Source organism: Lutra lutra, chromosome 5 (assembly GCF_902655055.1).
Source record: "Lutra lutra chromosome 5, mLutLut1.2, whole genome shotgun sequence".
Taxonomy (NCBI): Eukaryota; Metazoa; Chordata; class Mammalia; order Carnivora; family Mustelidae; genus Lutra; species Lutra lutra.
The window spans coordinates 29,999,938-30,023,899 of NC_062282.1; the positions used below are offsets into that span (position 1 = coordinate 29,999,938).

At 37.8% G+C, this 23,962-nt stretch overlaps 1 protein-coding gene across 2 annotated transcripts in view; it reads left to right on the forward strand.

Moving 5' to 3' along the window:
- Nucleotides 1-23,962, forward strand: part of WDR70 (WD repeat domain 70) — a 308,541-nt gene that overhangs the window by 44,029 nt on the left and 240,550 nt on the right. For both annotated transcript variants that reach the window (XM_047730059.1, XM_047730060.1), the window contains 2 exons: nt 8,178-8,237; nt 11,141-11,274. In XM_047730059.1, the coding sequence (XP_047586015.1) occupies nt 8,178-8,237; nt 11,141-11,274 (194 nt within the window). The remainder of the gene's footprint in view (nt 1-8,177; nt 8,238-11,140; nt 11,275-23,962) is intronic.

Here is a 23,962-nt window from a genome sequence, read left to right on the forward strand (position 1 = left end):
GGTAGTTTGGGAATACTACTAATTGAAGGATTGGAACCAGCTGTGAGAATTAGATAGGAAATTGTCTTTCCTTCCTGCAATATTTTATACCTATAGTTTTACATTTTTGGAGGAAGATTTTAAACATTTGATAAATGATTTATTTTGAAGCTTACCAAGAGTTTATTAGAACATTAAGAAGTATTTAGGCTTAATACTATGTGTCTTTTCGTGATTTTTTTATTAATTATTTTTATTAACATATAATGTATTATTTGCCCCAGGGGTATAGGTCTGTGAATCATCAGGCTTACACATTTCACAGCACTCACTATATCACATACCCTCCCCAATGTCCATAACCCAACTACTCTCTCCCCACCACCCCTCCCACCAGCAACCCTCAGTTTCTTTGTGAGACTGAGAGTCTCTTAAGGTTTTTCTCCCTCCCGATCCCATCTTGTTTCATTTTTTCCTTCCCTACCTCCCAAGCCCCCACTCTCAAATTCCCCATATCAGAGAGGAATTATCATATGATAATTGTCTTTCTCTGATTGACTTATTTCGCTCAGCATAATACCCTCTAGTTCCAGCCACATCATTGCAAATGGCAAGATTTCATTTCTTTTGATGGCTGCATAGTATTCCATTGTATATATATATATATACACCACATCTTCTTTTTTTTTTTTAAATGAACCGTTTTTTTTTTTTGAGCTTTAATTTTTATTTTTTCAGCATAACAGTATTCATTATTTTTGCACCACACCCAGTGCTCCATGCAATCCATGCCCTCTCTAATACCCACCACCTGGCTCCCCCAACCTCCCACCCCCCACCCCTTCAAAACCCTTAGATTGTTTTTCAGAGTCCATAGTCTCTCATGGTTCACCTCCCCTTCCAATTTCCCTCAACTCCCTTCTCCTCTTTAACTCCCCTTGTCCTCCATGCTATTTGTTAGGCTCCACAAATAAGTGAAACCATATGATAATTGGCTCTCTCTGCTTGACTTATTTCACTCAGCATAATCTCTTCCAGTCCCGTCCATGTTGCTACAAAAGTTGGGTATTCATCCTTTCTGATGGAGGCATAATACTCCATAGTGTATATGGACCACATCTTCCTTATCCATTCGTCCGTTGAAGGGCCTCTTGGTTCTTTCCACAGTTTGGCGACCGTGGCCATTGCTGCTATAAACATTGGGGTACAGATGGCCCTTCTTTTCACTACATCTGTATCTTTGGGGTAAATACCCAGTAGTGCAATTGCAGGGTCATAGGGAAGCTCTATTTTTAATTTCTTGAGGAATCTCCACACTGTTCTCCAAAGTGGCTGCACCAACTTGCATTTCCACCAACAGTGTAAGAGGGTTCCCCTTTCTCCACATCCCCTCCAACACATGTTGTTTCCTGTCTTGCTAATTTTGGCCATTCTAATTGGTGTAAGGTGATCTCTCAATGTGGTTTTAATTTGAATCTCCCTGATGGCTAGTGATGATGAACATTTTTTCCTGTGTCTGATAGCCATTTGTATGTCTTCATTGGAGAAGTGTCTGTTCATATCTTCTGCCCATTTTTTTGATATGATTATCTGTTTTGTGTGTATTGAGTTTGAGGAGTTCTTTATAGATCCTGGATATCAACCTTTTGTCTGTACTGTCATTTGCAAATATCTTCTCCCATTCCGTGGGTTGCCTCTTTGTTTTCTTGACTGTTTCCTTTGCTGTGCAGAAGCTTTTGATTTTGATGAAGTCCCAAAAGTTTATTTTCGGTTTTGTTTCCTTTGCCTTTGGAGACATATCTTGAAAGAAGTTGCTGTGGCTGGTATCGAAGAGATTACTGCCTGTGTTCTCCTCTATGATTCTGATGGATTCCTGCTTCACGTTGAGGTCTTTTATCCATTTTGAGTTTATCTTTGTGTACGGTGTAAGAGAATGGTCAAATTTCATTCTTCTACATATAGCTGTCCAGTTTTCCCAGCACCATTTATTGAAGAGATTGTCTTTTTTCCACTGTATATTTTTTCCTTATACCACATCTTCTTTATTCATTCATCTGTTGATGGACATCTAGGTTCTTTCCATAGTTTGGCTATTGTGGACATTGCTGCTATAAACATTCGGGTGCACGTACCCCTTCAGATGACTACATTTCTATCTTTAGGGTAAATACCCAGTAGTACGATTGCTGGGTCATAGGGTAGCTCTATTTTCAACTTTTTGAGGAACCTCCATGCTGTTTTCCAGAGTGGCTGCACCAGCTTGCATTCCCACCAACAGCGTAGGAGGGTTCCTCTTTCTCGGTATCCTCACCAGCATCTGTCGTTTCCTGACTTGTTAATTTTAGCCATTCTGACTGGTGTAAGGTGATATCTCATTGTGGTTTTGATATGTATTTCCCTGACGCTGAGTGATGTTGAGCACTTTTTCATGTGTCTGTTGGCCATAAAAATTAAAAATCTTTTTTTTTTTTTTGCTTATGTGGGTTTTATCTATGAAAATTATTTTTTAGTTAGGTTAACTACACAAAATTTATAATTTTTTGGGTAAGATTTTATTTATTTATTTGACAGAGGCAGCGAGAGAGGCAACACAAGCTGGGGGAGTGGGAGTGGGAGAAGCAGGCTTCCTGCTGAGCAGAGAGCCCGATACGGGGCTTGATCCCAGGACCCTGGGATCATGACCCGAGCCAAAGGCAGATGCCTAATGACTGAGCCACCCAGATGATAATCTTAACTATTTTTATTTTTATTTATTTAAAAATTATTAAATTTTATTAAGTTTTTTATTTTAATTCCAGTATAGTTAGCATACAGTGCTATATTAGTTTCAGGTGTGCTATATAGTGACTCAACAGTTCTGTACATTACTCAGTGCTCATCATATTCTTTAATCCCTATCAACTGTTTCACCCATCCTCCCCCCGCCCCCCCATCACCTTCCAGTCTTAACCATCTTTAAATGTTTAAATGTACAGGTCAGTAGTGTTATGTTGTTGTATGTTCAGTCTCCAGAACTTTTTTTTATCTGGTACAGAAAGTATACCCATTAAACAATAATTCCCTATTTTCCCCTCTTTCCCCAACTCTGGCAACCACTATTCTACTTTCTATGAATTTGACTACTCTAGATACTTCATAGGAATTGTACAGTATTTTTCTTTTATGGCTTGTTTCGCTTAACATAAGGCCCTCCAAGTTCATCCTTGTTACATGTGTCAGAATCTCCTTCCCCCCACTTTTTTTTAAAGATTTTATTTATTTATTTGTCAGATGGAGAAAGAAAGAGAGTGAGCTCACACAAGCAGGGGGAGCAGCAGCGGGCAGCTGGAGAAGCAGACTCCCTGCTGAGCAAGGAGCCCGATGCGGGACTTGATCCCAGGACCCTGAGATCATGACCTGAGCCAAAAACAGATGCTCAACCACTGAGACACCTAGGTGTCCCCTTCCTTGATGAATACTTCAGTTGCTTCTGTCTTTGGCTGTTGTCTTGCTGCTATGAACATGGGTGTACAAACATCACTTGCAGATTCTGCTCTTAGTTCTTTTGGGTATATACACAAAAGTGGGATTGCTGAATCATATTTTAAATTTTTTGAGGAGCTACCATATTGTTTTCCATAGCAGCTGCCCCATTTCTGTCCAGTAGTGTAAAAGGGTTCCATTTTTTGTATGTCGTGGTCCACATTTCTTTTTTTCTTTTTTCTTTTTTTTTTTTTTAAATAATAGCCATCCTGTTACTGGTATCTCAGTATGGTTTTGATTTTCACTTCCCTGATGATTAGTAATGTTGAGTATCTTTTCATGTACTACTTACTGGTCATCTGTATTTCTTCTTTGGAGAAATCTATTTGGGTCCTGTGCCAATTTTTGAATCAGGTTGTTTGTTTTGTTGTTGTTGTTGTTGATGAATTGTAGCAATTTTGTGTTTTTAGATATTAACCCCTTATCAAATATATGATTGGCAGACATTTTCTCTCATTCTAGAGGTTGCCTCTTCACTGCCTTTCCCTTTTCCTGCCCAGCAATTTAAACTCGACCCAGGCAAAAATATTCGCAGTTTAGTAAGTATCAGGATTTATCTGATTCTCTCCTGGATGCCCTCTACATTCACCTAGGGAACCTCTGTATTTCCAAAGGCATCTCAGGCATCTCTTCTAAAGCCTTTTCTAATCGCCCCCTACTTCCCCAGGCAAAATGGAATTGAGCATTGAACCCTGTGTGTTCTTCTGTCATAGCATCTGAAACATTCCACTGTTGCTTACTTGTTTACCTGTTAGTTTTGCTATACCGGATTGACAGTCCTTAGGAGCAGTGTCTTTGTTAGTCTTTTTATTTTTACTGTAGTCCCAGGTGTCTGGTATGTAATTAAATATTCAATAAATGTTTTTTAAGGGAATGTGTGATGGTGAATAATTCAGTCTATTGGATCTCCAGATTTATACTAGAATAGACTCTAATTTTGGTTTTCTGTGATACCAAACGGGCAATTATTTACAAAATGGTTTCTGGGAGACTGTAGCATTCGTTTGCAAGTTCCTGGTTGGTAGTCCTCATTCTCTCCACACAATTCATAGCCACTATGTGACAGATCTTTGTTTCTCAGTAGACTTTTGATTAGGCGTTATAGGGCCATACTATTATAACTTTTTAAACTTATGGCAACTTTATCACAGAAGGGTTATTTCTGATTTGCAAGTCTTTTGAAAACACTTTAAGGGTATGTGTCAGATGAAACTGCTCATGTTATTCCAGATATATTTGTGATCCTTGTTATTGAGGGCAAACCAAAGAGCCTGGGAAATAATCCTTTGGTTGGCATTTAAGACCAAACCAAAACAAAAGCTGGTATCTTTCCTCCTCTTCCATTAAGACTAGATTTTGTTATGAATTCTTATAATAAATGACTTCAGTGAAGTCTTGCAGCTTATGATGTCCCTGGAATGAAAATCATGAAAATATTTTACTGTTACAGCAAATTTCACACTTAAGCCATATCCCGAAAAGTCATTAGGAAAATTTCTGGAAAAAGAACAGTCACCATCAAATGATATGCTACCAAAAGATGAATTGCTACTATTTTAGATGATTTAGTTGTGCCAGTTATGTGGGCCTCTTGAGTTATGCCTTCCATGATTTCCAGTAAAACTTTGATTTTAAATGTAAACAACATTTATTTAAACATTTAATTCACTCCTAATATAAATACTAAATTGTTCTGTGTTCTTGTAAGTTTTTATTTTAAATGCCAGAAATTGTCTATATATAGGCACATTGTACATTGAATTCAATGAAGTAATTTTCATCCTTCCTTTTAGTGACAGTGTTTCTGTTTCCTAAGTGATGAAAAACTAGTTAGTTATGAAATGAGATACTGACTATAATAGAATCTTCTCTAAGTGAAACATTTGAGCTGTTCTGCTGTATTTGCAAGAGTTTTAGCACTTATACATGAGTTTTTATTGCTTGCAAATGTTGTCAACTGCAAAAGGAGCAGTGGCTTCCATAATTTAATATAGGGATAGTCCAGAATTCATTTGTTCGACTTTTAAATTATTTTGGAATTTGTGTTGGAATATTGGTATCACTGGAATCAAGGTATGTGCTGCCCTTTTCCAAAGCAGAGTAAGCCATGCTGTAACATCTGGTACTGAAATAAATTGTAAACTCTCCAGCAGTTCTTTAGGTTACTGTGAGGTTAGGGTTCCTGTTCAGTGTCTTCTCATTTCCTAATCTTCACTGCACTGTGGTGGTGGTGGTAGACTGTAGTAATCTCTGAGATGCAGACATTCTAAAACAAAGTGCCTTTAATTCTCTATATTGGCAACTTTTTTTTTTTTTAAGTCATCTCTACACCCAACATGGGGCTGAAACTCATGACCCCAAGATTGAGAGTCTCATGCTTTACTGACTGAGCCAGTTAGGCCCCCCTATACGTGCAACTTTAAATTTACTTTTCACCTGGGATCTAATCATTTGGTTGGTAAAGGTTTTTACTTTTTGAAAATCTCAGTTATCCCATATTGTCACTTATTGGACTGATCTGATGGATAGCACTTGCTCTCCTTTTTGGACATAAACATTAATGTTTGAAAGTAAATTAAAAAGTACAATCTAATGTGATCTACAAGGTAGACATTGGGCTGTGAATTAGTTCCAAAACACTTTTGTGTTTGTCTGCTATTCACCACCTGTTTTGTGGATTAGGGATCCAGAGATAATAATAGATATACAAAATCTTTGAGAAGTGTCCATCTCGCAGTTTGGTTATGGAGTGGTGGGGAGGGAGAGAGGGCAAAAATTACAATGGATTTTGATAAATTCTGGATCGAGATAAGGAGGGGTTGTCTCCTTATCTGAGACATGGGAGTACATGGAAGGGTCATTTAACCGAGTCTGAAATGTTGAGAAATTCTTCCAGGAGCAGGTCATATCTGAATTGAGTCTTAAAAGATGAGTAGGAATTAGCGAGTTAAGGAGGAAGAGAAACCTGGAAATAGACTAAGATGATATGACTGGAGAGATAGGAGGTAAACCTTAGAATAAATGGTGGCTGTCATTTACTGAGCACCTACTTTGTGATGAATGCTGCATTATAAGGCTTAAACCACTTACCTCACAGTAACCTAAAGGGCAGGTGCTATTATCTTTTATATATAAATGAGGAAATAGAGTCATAACTCTTCTGCAGTTATGACAGGGTTATTGAGTGGCAGGGCTAGATTTAAAAAGCCTAGTTTTCTTGGGGCATCTGGCTGGCTCAGTCAGAGCACATGACTCTTGATCTTGTGGTTGTGAATTCAAGACCAACTTTGGGTGTAGAGCTTTAAAAAATTAAATAAATAAAAGAAAATGTTAAAAAGAATGTTCAACCTTAAAAAAACATAGAAATAAAACCCCTAGCTTTTCTGGCTTCTTGTCTAGGCTGCTTCCTCCCAGGAAAGAACAATTTCAAGAAGGAGGAAATAGTTAACTAGTTGCCTTGCTGTTGAAAGGTCAGTTGTGCAGGTTAATTTCTGACTTTATAGCGACTTGTTTGTTTATTCAAGAGGTATTTACTGACAATCTCTTAAGTGCCAAGGACTGTGTTGGGCATTAGGAATAAAAGGACACATGCTAGAGTGGTAGAGGTAGAAGGGTGACAGGAAGCAGAGACACTTGAGTGAAAACTTGTATAAGGAAGCTTGATTGCAAAGGAAAAGATAATGATATAGCAGTAAATATAGGGGAGATTGCTTGTGTGTCTAATATGGCAAGCGCATTAGTTGTTTATGTGCTGGGAAGAAAGAGCCTTAGCAGAGGACAAGTTTATGATGAGATAAAACTAGTGATTGATTGATTCATCAAGGGTGCTAAAGAATGAGGGGAGACAGGAACCGAAGTCTATTAGATTGCACATATCCAGTTAAGTAAATTGCAGGATGATCCTCACATAAATTTGTAATGGCTCTAGAATTTTAGTCTGATTACCCAGCTCTTGGATAATGGAAACTTGACTAAATAATGAAACTTCATATTCCGATGATCACTGTGATTCCTTATGTCTGATTTATGCATCCATCTTTTCTCTCCCTCAGTTATCCTGCCCATACCTCCTGCCTGTCACAGCATTTCTTATATTGCATTAGAGTGATTGATCTCCCCACCTAGACCACATGGTTCTTGGAAGGGGGAATGGTACAGGCTATGTCTGATGATACCTAGCATCTGGAATAATCTCACTTTAACACATGCTTATTGAATCAATGAATCATTGAATGACTTGGTTCCTTATTTGTGCCATTTTTAGCAGCAGTGTTTTGTTTTTTAAACTTTTAAGGGTTAAAAGATATATATCTACCCTGTACAGATTTTATTTTATTTTATCTAGTTAAGCACTTTAAGTTAGGCCCATTTTTTTCAGTGAAGAGTGGACTTTAAATATTTGGATGCTGAGAGGGCTTATGGTTCCATACAACCTAAAAAGTTTCTTAGGCTTATCTTTTTTGAGATTTGAGGTACATTCATGACCAGCTCAACAACTGTCATCTATCTAGAAGTGCAGAAATAAGATACTCTCACAAATTTTATTTCCTTTTTTTAAAGCTTTGTGTAAAAAGCTAGTGATGCAATTTTAAAAAATTCTATTTCCTGTGAGTGTGGCGTGTAGTCCCCTCAATATGTTGGATACTCATTGATGTCATGGAATTTTCTTTTTTCAGAATCCTGTCCAAAAGATCCCTGACTCACATGAAATAACTCTAAAACATGGCACTAAAACAGTAAGTTTAAAAAATTTGATTCTTTGAATAACAAGGCTCTCACGGAAAAGTAAACCCATGATACGTTTGTATTAAGACTAATTGCACAATGAACTGATAACACAGAAGCTACAAGGCATTAAAGAAACAGAATGATGACATTTCTATTCAATCAAAATAACTGTTCCGTTTCATTTAAAATAGCAACCCTTATTGTTATTGTTGGCTTTAAAACCTTGTTCTTTGATAGAGGAACATTATAAGTGAAAAAAAGAAATGAAGCTAAAATACAGTTTTCCTTTTTATGGTGTGGGAAAATTTCTCATTACCCTTAGCTTTATTTCTATATCAGTAGAAGGCCTGAGTTTGTTTTTTAGATGAACATTGAGATAAGAAAGGAACATAAAATAGTTACTGTATTGCTTTAAGATCATTATCATTATTACTTAACTTACAGATTCTGTTTTTGCATTGTTATATTAATGTTATTTAAAGATTACGAATGTAAAATTTTGAGTTATAACATGAAATAATTTTATTGAAAAAGTGGGAGTTGAATGAATGAAACCTCATAAATGAAAGAATTAAATTATCTTGCTTTCTCTTTTCAATGAACCTACCTTTTTCTAGATGTCTGATATGTAAAGAAGTAGGAAAATATATCCCATAATGGGGAAAACGTCAATCCATAGAAATAGACCCAGAAATGATGCCAATGATAGAATTAATAGAGAAAAGATGACATTCTTCTTGCCAGATTTTTTTGCTTTTGAAAATATCTTTTTCTTAAAAATATTTGTTAAGGTATAGTGGGTTTATTGTTGTTTCAAATGAAGTGAACAATAAGTATTTTAAAATGGCTTAGTTTATAGTTTTACTGTGGTAAGCATTGATACATAGAGCTCACATAAACAAATGCTTTTTGGGGTCCTCACTAGATTTAAAGATCGTAGAGTGGCTTGAAATCTGAGTATATGAGAACTGCTGCTCTAGGAAACTCTTTCCTTCTGATTTGTGATCTTATGTCTCCTTTTTGTTAAATCAGACTCCTGGTATTTTTATTCTGGATATGTGACAGAATTTTCCTAACTTTCATGCTTTTAAGTAAATTAGGAAAGGAACTGTAGACTGTACTTAAACAGAAACTTCCCTATCATTTAGTTCAGAGATTTTTACAACCAGAAGTGTTCATGAGTTTTACATCTTTTATTTAAGTATTTCTATTTTTTTACATTGAATTTTATCTTCTAAAGAATTATAATAAAAAATGTAGTGTCCACTTGTTTTGCACATTAAAAAAATCAATTAGAGCTTCCTTTTTTTTTTTTTAAGGTTTTATTTAATTATTAGAGAGAGAGAGAAGACCACACATGGAGTGGGGAGGAGCGAAGGAAGAGGGAGAAGCGGACTCCTCGCTAAGTGGGGAGCCCTCCACAGGTCTCCATCTTAGGATCCCGAGATCATCCTGAGATTATGACTTGAGCTGAAGGCAGATCAATGATGAAAGAAGTTGGGAGCTGCTGGCTCTAAACAGCCCTTTCCCCTTCCACAAGAAGGGCTCAAGGAAATGGCTATGGCTAATCATTAGTTTTCCTATCCTCACCATAGGTCTCTGCCCTTGCTGCTTGGTGCTGGCAGTCATAGGGAGGGAGTGGAGCTTACGCCCTTGAGGGGAGGACGGGCATAGAATAGAGGAGCCACAAACGAATTTGCATTTTCAAATTGTATTGTAATGGAATGAACACGGGGCGCAGTTAGTCGTATAAGGAGGAAGACATCTCTTTAATTGTAACAGGAGAGCGGAAGGAAGGATAGAGTGGGCATAGACGCAAGTAAGTTTGTAGACGCAAGTAAGTTTGTAGCTGGTAGTAGCAGAAGTCACTTTCTAACCTTCAAAAGCTACTGTTTATTTTTATTTTTCATTGTTTTAGGTTTTAAGACATACAATTGTCCTCATTTGTATGCTTTCTTTAACACATTTCGAGTAGTACCTATCTAACTTAAACATATAATAAGTCATTAATTATATTTATATATAATTATCTTACATTGAAATCAGTGTTTACAGATAGTGGTTGAAATGAATAAAATTATTTTTTAAGTACCTGGTTTTAATTACAGTAATTCTAACATTAATAACATTTCAATTCTGTTCAGAGAACTGATTTATAGTTGCTTCCTTTATATAAAACTTGGATCCTTTTAGTATTTCATTTGTATGGTAGTCTCATTAATTATTTCTAATGTATTTTTTTTTTCCTTCTGAGAGGGCAGTAGATCCAGGGACTCCCTGCTTAAGAATAGTGAGTTACCAGTGGGTGTTCACATGTGCATTGGATCTAGGAAAATTCACAGGGACGGCAGATATTTTATGGAGCCAATGGAAAAAAGTGGTATTATAATGTAGTTAGTCACTTATAAATTCAGCTTTAAAAATAATTGTTTAAGGTGATTATATTGAGTCATTCAGCCATATACACAAGAAAATAACTTCTACTCTGTCCTACTTCATTAAATCGATTTCTTAACATTCCTGTTGGCATTTTCTCATTTTGGTAATTTTAGATTCGTGTGGTCTTCTGTTGGTAATTAAAATATCTCAAAAGATTTTCTCAAAATTGTTTATTGAAAAAGTTGATCTATTTATGAGGTTTGGTAGATAAGTTGGGACAAAGCTGGCAATTACATTAAATTAAAATATTTTTTCTTTATTTCAAAAGAGGTAGTAGTCATAATAACAAAGTCAAATAATAGAGAAGATGCTATCCAGTCGTACTTTTTAGAAGTAATAACAGCTGTGGGTTGTACTTCCAATGCCTATAATATAGGAGGTAGGGTTAGAGAAAGGAAATGGAGGTTATCATAGACTATAACTAGATTTTCTCCAGTTAATTTTTTTTTTTTTTTTTTTTTTTTTAAACCAGGTTTCTGCTTTGGGTCTGGATCCCTCAGGTGCCCGTTTGGTGACTGGAGGGTATGACTATGATGTTAAATTTTGGGATTTTGCTGGAATGGATGCTTCTTTTAAGGCATTTCGATCCCTTCAGCCTTGTGAATGGTACGTATTACACAACTTAATACCTTCCTATTTGAAGACAGAGTGCTGTCATCGTTCGAATTCCATCTGTAATGTTCTGTACCAAAATATACTACATTTATATGACCATATGTTACCTTCATTATTTGAGTGAAACAAAAATGTACCTTAAATTTCTTTCCTTCACTTTGATTAATCTACATTTTAAAGATGTTTTCAGTCTTTTTTTGTTTGTTAAAAAATATTTGTATTTAGAGATTATTACCTTGCTAGTTTAATACTCCAGTAAATACTGTGTAATGTCATGTGTTTGTGAATGACATATGTGAAGCCGATAACCTAGGTGCTCGTCAGTGCCACACTGTGCAGGTATGGTCAGCTAGCATTATATCAGAAGGGGCTTTACATGTTGCTACCATAAGCCACCCTCTTATTTCTGTTTTTGACCATATCTTATCTTTTAGTATATTAGATATCAAAAATAGATTTTTATTGGTGAAACTGATATCTTGTTAACTTGTATAATGTATGTTGGAAATGAGCTCTTACTGACTAAATGTAGATATTCAAAATATGTGAATTAGCTGAAATTACTTAGACCCAATTTTCTACTCTTGCATGAGGGGGCCTTAAGAATCTAGTTTGCCGGGGTGCCTGGGTTGCTCAGTGGATTAAGCCGCTGCCTTCGGCTCAGGTCGTGATCTCAGGGTCCTGCTTCCTCCTCTCTCTCTGCCTGCCTCTCTGCCTGCTTGTGATCTCTCTCTGTCAGATAAATAAGTAAAATCTTTAAAAAAAAAAAAAGAAGAATCTAGTTTCCCGGGGCATCTGGGTGGCTCAGTGGGTTAAATCCTCTGATTTTGGCTCAGGTCCTATTCTCAGGGTCTTGGGATAGAGCCCCACATCAGGCTCTCTGCTCAGCAGGGAGCCTGCTTTCCCCCCCTCTCTCTGCCTGCCTCTCTGCCTACTTGTGATCTCTGTCTGTCAAATAAATAAATAAGATCTTTAAAAAAAAAATTAAAAAATAAAAAAAAAAAAGAATCTAGTTTGCCTGGGGCATCTGGGTGGCTCCATTGTTAAGCGTTGTTAAGCGTCTGCCTTAGGCTCAGGTCATGATCCCAGGGTCCTGGGATGTAGTTCCAGATCACTCTGTGCTCAGTGGGAGCCCGCTTCTCCCTCTCCCACTCCCCCTGCTTGTGTTCCCTCTCTCCCTGTCTCTCTATGTCAAATAAATAAATAAAATCTTAAAAAAAAAAAAAAGAATCTGGTTTGCCTTTAACTTGAACTCTTGGGATGATGGTTTTTGCTACACCTAATATCTGCCTGTTAACCGGGTTCTGTCAACTATATGGTTAAAGTTCCTATTTCTGGGCTATTGGGAGTTTGCTTTCAGTGACTCTTTCATATAAGTGGTGGTTGGAGTAAACGAAAGACTAGAGAGCTGGGATTTTTCTTAATCCTGCAGAACAGGTCAGATGAATTGTTTTTGCTTTCTTGCTAATAAATGCTTAGATAATGAATGTCTGTATGTGGCTAAGAGTTGGATCTGCGATCTCAGATTTCTCTGGCAGCTAGTTATCTAGCAAAATAACCTAAAAGTTTTATCTAAACATGGCTCTGGTCAGTTTTGTACAAATCACACTGATTTGTAAATTTCGAAGTCCTAACTCTTAAGCTATCTTTAGTAAAGATTTGAGAATTCCCTAAGTGAACATAGCAGATCTCTGATCAAATGGAAAGGAAAAAAAAAAAAATTTAAAAACAGGTCATCTTCAATGATGGCTGTATTTTTTATTTATTTGTTTGTTTATTATTTATTTATTTATGATGGCTGTATTTAATAAAGCTCTCATTATTTAAAATAGTAACTTGGTATCTTGAGTTAGTGTGATGACTTTTTAAAAAAATGTATTTAAAATATGAGGTCATATCTTTTATTTCCATGTGATGGTCTCTTGATTAAGGATTGTGTTTTCCTTCTACTTTCACAACTGTGAACTCGCTTGTTCAGGATTGTTCCGTACACTATTAATGATCAGCTCTGAATAGACTCATGTCTCATGAGTCTCAAGCCAGTGCTCTATTACTAAACTGTGTCATTTACTATGCTGTTGTAACTGAAAATGCAGAAAAATCCAAGAATAAGCTTATTTTCTCTTCCATAATTAAATTGTTGCATCCTATATATAATAGTGAGCTATCAAAGGGAAGATGGGAATAAACAGAATTCTTGACAGTCTGTACAAGATTAATGTAAACTCCAGTACTGCAAACATTATATGAATGTTACTATTTTAAATCATGAGAATTGTGTAACTTTGCCATCATTTGTCCCTAATCTCCAAATAAATGATGGTACTTTTTATGACAATATATATATATATTTGCTTAATATGTATTTTTTTAAAAGATTTTATTTATTTGACAGAGAGAGCACAGGTAGGCAAAGCAGCAGGCAGAGGGAGAGGAGGAAGCAGGCTCACTGCTGAGCAGGGAGCCTCACGTGGGCTCGATCCCAGCACCCTGGAATCATGACCTGAACTGAAGGCAGCCGCCTAATTGACTGAGACGCCTAGGCACTGCACCTTAATTTTATACCTATTTATGCATCCATCTGTAATTCACTTTTTATGGCAAAAAATTTCAAAAATAGACAAAAGTAGAGGGATTACTGTAATAGCCTTTTACCCTTTACCTAGATGTAACCGTTAAAAACATTTTTTGTATTTGCTTCATTTTTATAATTTTTGAAGTATTTAAAAGTAAAGACATACATAGCTTTCACTTTGAAATAATTCAGCATGAATCTTTCAAAAATATAGACATTTCCCTATATAAATATAGCTCCAGTTATCCTAACAAAATTATTTAGAATTTCTTTTTAAAAAAATTTAAAAAATTTTTATTTAGTTACTTGACACAGAGAGAGAGAGAGAGAGAGAGAGAGAGAGAGAGAAAGCACAAGCTGGCAGAGTAGCAGGCAGAGGGAGAAGGAGAAGCAGGCTCCCTGCCAACCAAGAAGCCTGATTGATATGGGGCTTGATCCCAGGACCCTGGCATCATGACCTGAGCTGAAGGCAGTTGCTTACCCAACTGAGCCACCCAGGTGCCCCTATTTAGAATTTCTTAATATTTCTCTTAGTTTTTTTTTATTGTGTTATGTTAGTCACCATACTAATGATGTTAGTCATCCTTAGTTTTTGATGTAGCATTCCATGATTCATTATTTGCGTATAACACCCAGTGCTCATTACAATATCATCCCATATTTAAATTTCCCCAGTTTGCTCTCAAAATGTGTTTTAATGATGGTTTGTCAAACATGGATCCAATCAAGTAATACATATCACATTTATTGTGTACCTCTCTTACATATTTTTTAACCTAGGAGAATGTTTCCTTCCAAACCATTTTCTTTCCCATGACTTTATTAAATAGTTTGGTTGTGCTTCATAAGGTTCTTCTTCCCTGAATTTTCTAATTGTTTCTTTACGGTATCATTTAACTTATTTGTCTCTAGTATTTTCTATTAAAGATCTGAAGGCTTGATCTTTTTTTTTTTTTTAAAGATTTTATTTATTTATTTGACAGAGAGAGATCACAAGTAGGCAGAGAGGCAGGCAGAGAGAGAGGAGGAAGCAGGCCCCGTGCAGAGCAGAGAGCCCGATGTGGGGCTCGATCCCAGGACCCTGGGATCATGACCTGAGCCGAAGGCAGAGGCTTTAACCCACTGAGCCACCCAGGCACCCCCTTTTTTTTTTTTTTAAGATTTTATTTATTTATTTGACAGACAGAGATCACAAGTAGTCAGAGGGGCAGGCAGAGAGAGAGGAGAAAGCAGGCTCCCTGCTGAGCAGAGAGCCCGATGTGGGGCTCGATCCCAGGACCCTGGTATCATGACCTGAGCCGAAAGCAGAGGCTTCCACCCAGGCACCCCTGAAGGCTTGATCTTAATCTCTAATGTATCACATCAAGTGGCATATATTGTCTAGTTGTTGCTATTTGTGACTTGCAATTAAGCTTGATCCTGGGGGCACCTGGGTGGCTCAGTCATTAAGTGTCTGCCTTCAGCTCAGGTCATGATCCCAGAGTCCTGGGATCGAGCCCTACATCGGGCTCCCTGCTCAGCGGGAGGCCTGCTTCTCCCTCTTCCTCTCCCCTTGCTTGCGTTCCCTCTCTCTGTCAAATAAATAAATAAAATCTTTAAAAGAAAAAAAAAAGATTGATCCTGGGTTAAGTTGGTGACATCTGATTCTTCCATTATAAAGTTAAAATTATATTATATACTTGAGATAGGCAAGAATTTTATGGAGAGATATTTGCTAGCGTGGAAATATCTAGATTCTCATCATTGCTTCACTTAGTAAGTTTAGCATCCATTGATTATTCATACCTGAGTCAGTTATCTCATTGAGGGTTGTTAAGTTTGTGATTTTCTTGATTTCCTAAATTCCGTTATTTCATCTACATTTATTTGTTGACATTCTTCTAAGAGAACTTTTCCATATTAACTGATGTTATTTGGTTACCCTAAAATACAGTTCTACTGTGAAGGCAAGATAAATATTTGGTTATTTAACTACCCATTTTTAGTTCATGGGTAGATGGTGATAAATGAGTTGCTGCTGTAATTGGGGGTGGTTTTTTTTTTTTTTCTTTTTCCTTTTTGAGTGGCAGGATTTATGACTTAAAAATTTTTGTGTGTTCTAGTCAGTTGTACTCATTATTCTTTTTGATGTTTAAATTGTCCCAGATTTGGCCAGGGGAGTCCCTGATTGCTATGTAGTTTTGACATGTACTCATTAGACTTTATGAAAGCTTACTTACTTTCTGGCATAACATGATGTAGGCTTCCTGATACGTTCCTTTCCAGGCCCTAGAATCAGCATTTCCCCATGGAGATCTTTTTTTTTTTTTTAATAAACTGTGGAAATGGCATTTAGAGACCAAATCTGAATGTTATACCTGCTCATTAATAGTGGGATATCATTCCTTCTTGACCTTTTCAGTGGAAAGAGGTAGGAAATATAGGTGTGTGTGTGTGTGTGTGTGTGTGTGTGTGTGTGTTTTAAGTGACAAGATCATATTGACATTTACATTTCAAAATTTTAGTAAACTTTAACTTCAGAATATTTTTTTAATTTATAGAAAAACTGCAAAGATCATCTAGAGTTCAGGCATACCCCTAACTCAGTTTCCTCTGTTGTTAATATCTTACATTTACCATGGTACATTTATGGCAAGTAAACCCACATTGGTCCATCACTATGAACCAAACTCCAAACTGTATTTGCATTTCACTGTTTTTCCACTAATATGCCTTCCAAGATACACCTTACACTTAGTGTTCATGTCTGTTTAGTCTTCTCTGTTTTATGATGACTTCTCAGTCTTTCCTTGTTTTCCTGACCCTGACAGTTTTGAGGGGTCCTGGTCAGGTGTTTTGTAGAATGTTTCTTGGTTTGTTTTTTTATAATGTTTTTCTCTGGTTAGACTGGGACTCTGGGTCTTGGGGGATGAATATCACAGAGGTGAAGTGCCCTTCTTATCACATACCAGGGTACATGCTATCATGTTTTTAAGGTTTCTCCACTATAAAGTTACTTTTCCTCCCCTTTCCGTTTTCTGTTCTTTGGAAGTAAGTCATTGAATGCTGCTCACATTTGGGAGTAGAAAAACTAAGCTCCACCTCTTGGTGGGGGTAGTGTTTACATAAACTACTTGGAATTCTGTATTGATTACTTGATATTTGTTTTATATCTTGGGTTATAAGCCAATACAATGTTATTTACTTTGTTGCTAAGACTATTTCAGCTGTAGTCATTGGGAGCTCTTGCAATTTGGCTCATGTGATCCTTTCTTTGATATGCCTCCTTTTTTTTTTTTTTTTTTTTTTGAGTACTTTTTACTTTTTGGTACTATTAGATGCTCTGGACTCATCTTGTATTGTCCCTGCCCCAGTCCTAGAGTCAGTCATATTTGTTAGGACAGCGGTATCTAAAAACAGCATCTAGGTTCTTGGTGTGCTTATTGTTCCTTCTAGGCTTCTCAGCTGAGGTGGGAATTAAATGCATGTATACACACTTTTGTGTGTGCTAGATCTATAAAATTGTTTCTTTATCCATTTGCATCCATGTTGAGGTAAACAGGAGTTCATACCCATGTCTCTGACTTGAAGCTAGTATACATTGGTTCATTCCAGCCTTCCTCCTCCTTGGAAACCTTTACTTCCTAACAGTGAGAACCCTGGTTCCCAGCAACCATCATTTCTGTGTTTGTTTAACCCAAGTATGTGTGTAAAACAGTCACAGAATGGTTAAGTTGTATTCCTGCTCCATTTTCTTAAAAAGAAAAGTCTCTTAAGTTTTTCAATTAAAATTTCACACTGAGAAATTTTTGATGAGATTATTGACTTAGGAACTAATTCCAAAGGCAAGCTCTCCACTCTGTCATTCACTCAGGTAGGACACACAGTGAGAGAGGCAGGGTGGCCGTGGAGAATCAGGATCCCCGCGAGGCAAGCTTGAGACCCAAGCTGGCTCTTTAGTTCTGCCCAAGCCCTGCACATCTAGCTGGAAGCTGCTGATACTAGGAGAGGCAGGGAGCTGCAAGGCCCCTGAGGAGCCAGGGGTGCAGGGAGCTTGTGATAGCAAGGAGGCCTCCACACCTTAAGCTGCTGGGTACTTCTGGGAGCCCCTGCTGTATAACTCCTTGGAATGGATCCATGGTGGTCCTCTTCTGATTCCAGAAGGCATGATCTTTGAGAGGATACCTTGTGACTACAAGATCACACCAGCTGGCTTCCAAGCAGCTTCCACCTGGCTTCCCAGGACAGGGGGTGAAGGAAGGAGTGCTGGCCCGAGGGGAGGATCCTTTGGGAGGATCTTCTCTGTTGACCCCAACACCTCAGTCAGCTAGCCCATTCTCACATAGATTAGTTATACTTATATAGTCATATATATTATATTTACATACTAAAAAGAGAAAAAAACTTGCCTGAAGAGAAACTCCTTAAAGGACCCACATGGCTCAGGAAGTTGACTATTCCCTCACCCCTACCTACCCCAAATTCTTTTATAAAGTCATGTAGTGCGATCTTTAGGAAACCCCCACTCAACCCAGCTCCCCTCAACTTGGCCCTCCTGTGTTCCCATGACCATGGACTGCCCCCCACCTCCAGCCCAGTGCCTGGCTGCAACCATCTCCTCTGAGTCTCATCTCAACCATCCCAGCCATGGATTTCTGCCAGGTGCCCCTCTACTGTGCTCCCAGGGGCCATGTTGGCTATGGGTGGTGGAGGGAATGGTATCCAGATGCCCTGGTGGCTTGGTGGGGCCAGGCCCAGAAGGGACTGAGGTTTGCAGGAGAGAAGGAGACCACAGCTGTCATGGGGATGTTGTTGCTCTGAAGGCTGTCAGAGGCGTGTGGCTTAGGGAACATGGCCAGTGCATCAGGAAAGTTGGGTGGGATGGCAGGTGTTTTGCTGGGGGTGCACATCTGGTGGTGATGGTAGCTGTTGGGAATGGTGGTTTCTTGGAAAAAACCACTCAGGGCAGTCTCTAGCTGCCAGTGCAGTCTCTAGCACCTGTTGCAGCTGTTCACCTGGTTGGCAGTGCAACCTACAGCCAGCATGAACTGGTTGATCATGACCTGGTGCCATAGGTGGTCCACTTTCACCGACATGGCTCTGGGTGTGTGCGATCCCAGCTGCGCAGCACGGGAAACTTGCTGCCATGGGCTCATGCTAGTCACTGGCCATAGACTGCAGACTTCATTGCCTACTGCCTGCCCAGGACTGTCCCAGTACCCCTGCTCCGATTTAAATTTAACGTTACAGAATGTTTACTTAATATCTTTTTTATTTTAATACTCAAAATCAAAGATAGAACATATTTTTGAGAAAAACCATAACTGGTCGAGACCAGGAGTTGGCAAAATTTTTCTGTAAAAGGGCCAGATGTTGAGTATTTTAGGTTTTATGTGCCACAAATGATGTTTGCTAAATTTGTGTGTTCATGTGTGACTGTATATTATATAATACTAAATTAAATTCACATTAAATTTTTAAATACTGAAAAAAATGCAGTGGAGGTATTTTCTTTGGCATTCAATTCTATTCTCTTTATTTTGTTAGCTGATTGTTCCAGTTTTAGATTCTAACATATTAATGATCATATTAATGATCAAATTTTGCTTTTTGCTGATTACAGATTTGATAAATGTGCAATGAGTTATTCAACTGATACTTGTTGAATATGGCAGAGTCAGACTTTGGTATGCCATTAGAAGCCTTTCATTAGGGTGTGTGGGTGGCTCAGTTGGCTAAGCATCTGCCCTCAGATCAGGGTCATGGGATCGAGTCCTGCATCGAGTCCTGTATCGGTCTCCCTGTTCAGCGGGGAGCCTGCTTGTTCCTCTGTCTGCCACTCCCCTTGCTTGTGCCCTCTCTCTCTTACAAATAAATTAAAAAAAAAAAAAAAAAGAAGCCATCTTTATTTTCATATTGGTCTGTTAACCCTTTAGATTAAATTGCTCACAGCTATGAGAATCCATAGACACCTGTTAACTCAGCTAAAATTTTCCATACCTTTCCTCGCTCATCTACATTGTTACTATATCACCTGCAAAGAAAACTTGAAGGAGTTTGTTGACTGTTTTGAAGGTGTAAAAGCAGGGTGTGCTGTTTTTAAGACCATCTATTCACCATGGTGAGTAAGTGGGTGTCAAAGAGGCATCCCCCCCCGCCCCAATAGCCATTGAGGATAGGCAGCAGAAGTCCTAAGTTTAGGAGTGAGAATGAGATCAGGTATTTTGAATTTTGGACATCTCTGATGAATATTTTATTTTTATTTTTATTTTTATTTTTTAAAGATTTTATTTATTATTTATTTGACAGAGAGAAATCACAAGTAGACAGAGAGGCAGGCAGGCAGAGAGAGAGAGAGAGAAAAGCAGGCTCCCCGTCGAGCAGAGAGCCCGATGCGGGACTCGATCCCAGGACCCTGAGATCATGACCTGAGCCGAAGGCAGCGGCCTAACCCACTGAGCCACCCAGGCACCCCTCTGACGAATATTTTAATATTTTTGTTCTCACTTCCCTGGGATACTTTAAACATACTTTGAGGTAAAATGTTTTCTTGATCTACCTGTAGAAAAACGAGATTTTTCAAAATGCTTTTCTTCTGTTGTTATTCATCTTCTTTTTTTTTTTTTTTAAAGATTTTATTTATTTATTTGACAGAGAGAAATCACAAGTAGGCAGAGAGGCAGGCAGAGAGAGAGGAGGAAGCAGGCTCCCTGCTGAGCAGAAAGCCCGATTCGGGGCTCGAACCCAGGACCTGGGATCATGACCTGAGCCGAAGGCAGCGGCCCAACCCACTGAGCCACCCAGGCGCCCCTCATCTTCTTTTTGATGCATCTTCCATTTTGGTATTTTGAAGTGTGTTTAATAATTTGTTTTGGACTTTTGCCCAGCCAACATCAATATTAGATTTGCAAATCTCGAGGTTCTAAAGTCTTTCTTTGTCCCATTTAGTGAAAATCATCAGTACTCCATATTCTCTAATCCTGTCTGCTGGTCACCTTTTGTTTTGTTTCTTCACTGAGTCTCAAAAAAATTATATATGTATGTTCATGAATTAGAATCCATGGACACAGATCCTTCAGATGTATCCTTTATGTAAAAAAATGTGGATGGAGTTAAATTTTTCACAAAATATTAAGAAGCTTTGGATCACTTAGGTAGCCCCAAGTTAAGAATTCCTTATCCTCTGCCCATTTAAAAATGGCTACATACTCTCTATTCTCTTCTTTTAAAAACACTTTAATTAATTAATATATTAAGTTATGTTCTCATACAGAAATTAAAACATTACAGTTAAAACTAAAGTTCTTCCTTGGTCATCTTTTAAAAATCTCTTTCTTAGGTATTCTTACTGTTTTCATGAATTCTTTAAGTTTTTTTTTTTTTTTTTTTTAATGCCACCATTGACAAATATACATACCCATCAGAAGAGTATGTGTTACGGGCGCTTGGGTGGCTCGGTTGGTTGAACGTCTGCCTTCCACTCAGTTTGTGATCCCGGGGTCCTGGGATCGAGCTCCGCATCGGGCTCCCTGCTCAGCGGGAAGCCTGCCTCTCCCTTTCCCACTCCCCTGCTTGTATCCTCTCTCTTGATGTCTCCCTCTCTCTCTCTCTCTCTCTGTCAAATAAGTAAATAAATAAAATCTTAAAAAAAGAGTACATACTATACTTGTTTTTATAAATGATATCAGATGGTTGTTATTCCATAATTTATTTTTGTTTTCCACTTCACAGTATTGCTTGGAGATTTTTAATATCCCTGCATGTTCTACTATATTCTTTCCAAGTGTTGTGTAGCATATTATGTATAATTTACCATAGTTCAGAACCATATGAAGGTCATTGTAAAATGTTAGATGCCAAAGGGGGAAAAAAATAAGAGAAAGAGAGGAGCAAATCAAGAAATGGACTGTCTCTTCACTCTAGGGGACAAACTGACGGTTACCAGAGGGAGGTAGGTGGGTCCATGCATTAAATAAGTGATAGAGATTAAGGAGTGCACTTGTGATGAGCACAGAGTGATGCATGGAAGTCTTGAATCACTATATTGTACACCTGAAACTCTTTTAACACTCTATGTTAATTGCAATTAAAATGCAATCTTAAAAAAATGTTAAATGCTGGACCTCACCTTTAGAATTTTTTTTTTTAAGATTTTATTTATTTACTTGACAGAGATCACAAGTAGACAGAGAGGCAGGCAGAGAGAGAGAGAGGGAGAAGCAGGCTCCCTGCTGAGCAGAGAGCCCCATGTGGGGCTCGATCCCAGGACCCTGGGATCATGACCTGAGCCGAAGGCAGAGGCTTTAACCCACTGAGCCACCCAGGTGCCCTGATTGCCTGTATTTTTTAAAAATACTTATTGAACTATAGTTGACATATACTATTATATTAGTTTCAGGTGCACACCATAGTGATTTGACAATTCTTTACATTACTCAGTGCTCATCATGATAAATGTAGTCACCGTGTATCTGTCATACAATGTTATTACATTATTGACTATATTTCCAATGCTGTATTTTTCATCTCCATAATTTATTTTATAACTGGCTCCCTTAATCTTCTTTGCCTATTTCTCATAACTGTCCCCCTTCCCCACCTTCTTTCTGGCAACCATGAGTTTTCTGTTTTTAAGGGTCTGTTGGTTTTGGTTTTTAGATTTCACATATTGGTGATGTCATACAGAATTTGTCTTTGTCTGACTTATTTTATGTAGCAGAATACTCTTTACCTCCATTCACATTATTGCAAGTAACATGATTTCATTTTTTTAATGACTGAATAATATTCCATTGTGTGTGTGTGTATCTTTTTTTTTAAGATTTTATTTATTTATTTGACAGAGAGAGATCACAAGTAGACAGAGAGGCAAGCAGAGAGAGAAAGGAGGAAGCAGGCTCCCTGCTGAGCAGAGAGCCCGATGCGGGACTCGATCCCAGGACCCTGAGATCATGACCTGAGCCGAAGGCAGCGGCTTAACCCACTGAGCCACCCAGGAGCCCGTATCTTTTCTTTTTAAAGAATTATTTATTTATTTGGGAGGGAGAGAGAGAGAAAGCAGGGGAGGGGTGGAAGGAAAGAATCTCAAGCAGACTCCCCGCTGAGCACAGAGCCCAACATGGGGCTCTATGTCAAGAACCCCCTCAAGATTTTTAGTATCACATGATAAGGTTTCAGTACTTTATCATTTGTCTTAAATGTTCAACCTTTTCACATGGATGAATTCTATTTTTCATTAGGTATCTCATCAAAATTATTATTCTTAATTGTTTTATAAATGTTAAATATGATTAAAAATGTTAAAATAAATTTCCATTTCAGAAATTCACCAAAGATTCATAATCGAAGACAGAGTTGTTTCTGATCATGCATTAGAGATCATCTTCCCAAAGCCATTTTGTGAATGGGCACGTAGCAGAACTGCTCTGCATATTTCAGTAACTTCTAAGACTGCACATTAAAGATTTCTCAAAGTGGGCTTCATGGACATACTTTTAGGGGCTCATGAATTTCTTACATTAATTAAAACATTTTGTTTTTTTGATTTTGATAATCTTTGGCCAGTCCCTAATTTTGAGCAGAGACACGCATCATATATAAATGTGCTGGCACCAAGGGAAGATTTGTTCTGTCATGAAGTGATGTATGAATAAATTTTTCACAATAGTTTGAAAAAGACAGTTGAGGGGGAAATTGTGTCATCACTGGAGCACAGTAAAATAGGCATGTGCAATAGCACACAGTAAATATTCGTTAACTAGCTGATCCAAAAGTAGGTTAGAGGACTTAGGTAGGTGGACATAATTAATTTGTTCTGCAACAAAGAAGTTGTTTCATTCTGTATGATATTGTTTCAGCAAACATCTCAAAATTAATCTGAATTCTTTGGATCTTTAGTTTTAGTATTTACTTAAAAAATCACTTTATTGAGGTATGGTCTACATAACATAAAATTTATTCATTGTAAGTGCGCAGTTCATTAATTGTTAGTAACTTAAAGAGTTGTGCAACCAGTACCACAGTCTGATTTCCATCACTCTAAAATCAAATCTCATTTCCATTGTGGTCACTCTTCATTTCCTCCTCCAGTCTTATGCAGCCGCTAATCCGTCTGTTTCTTATCAG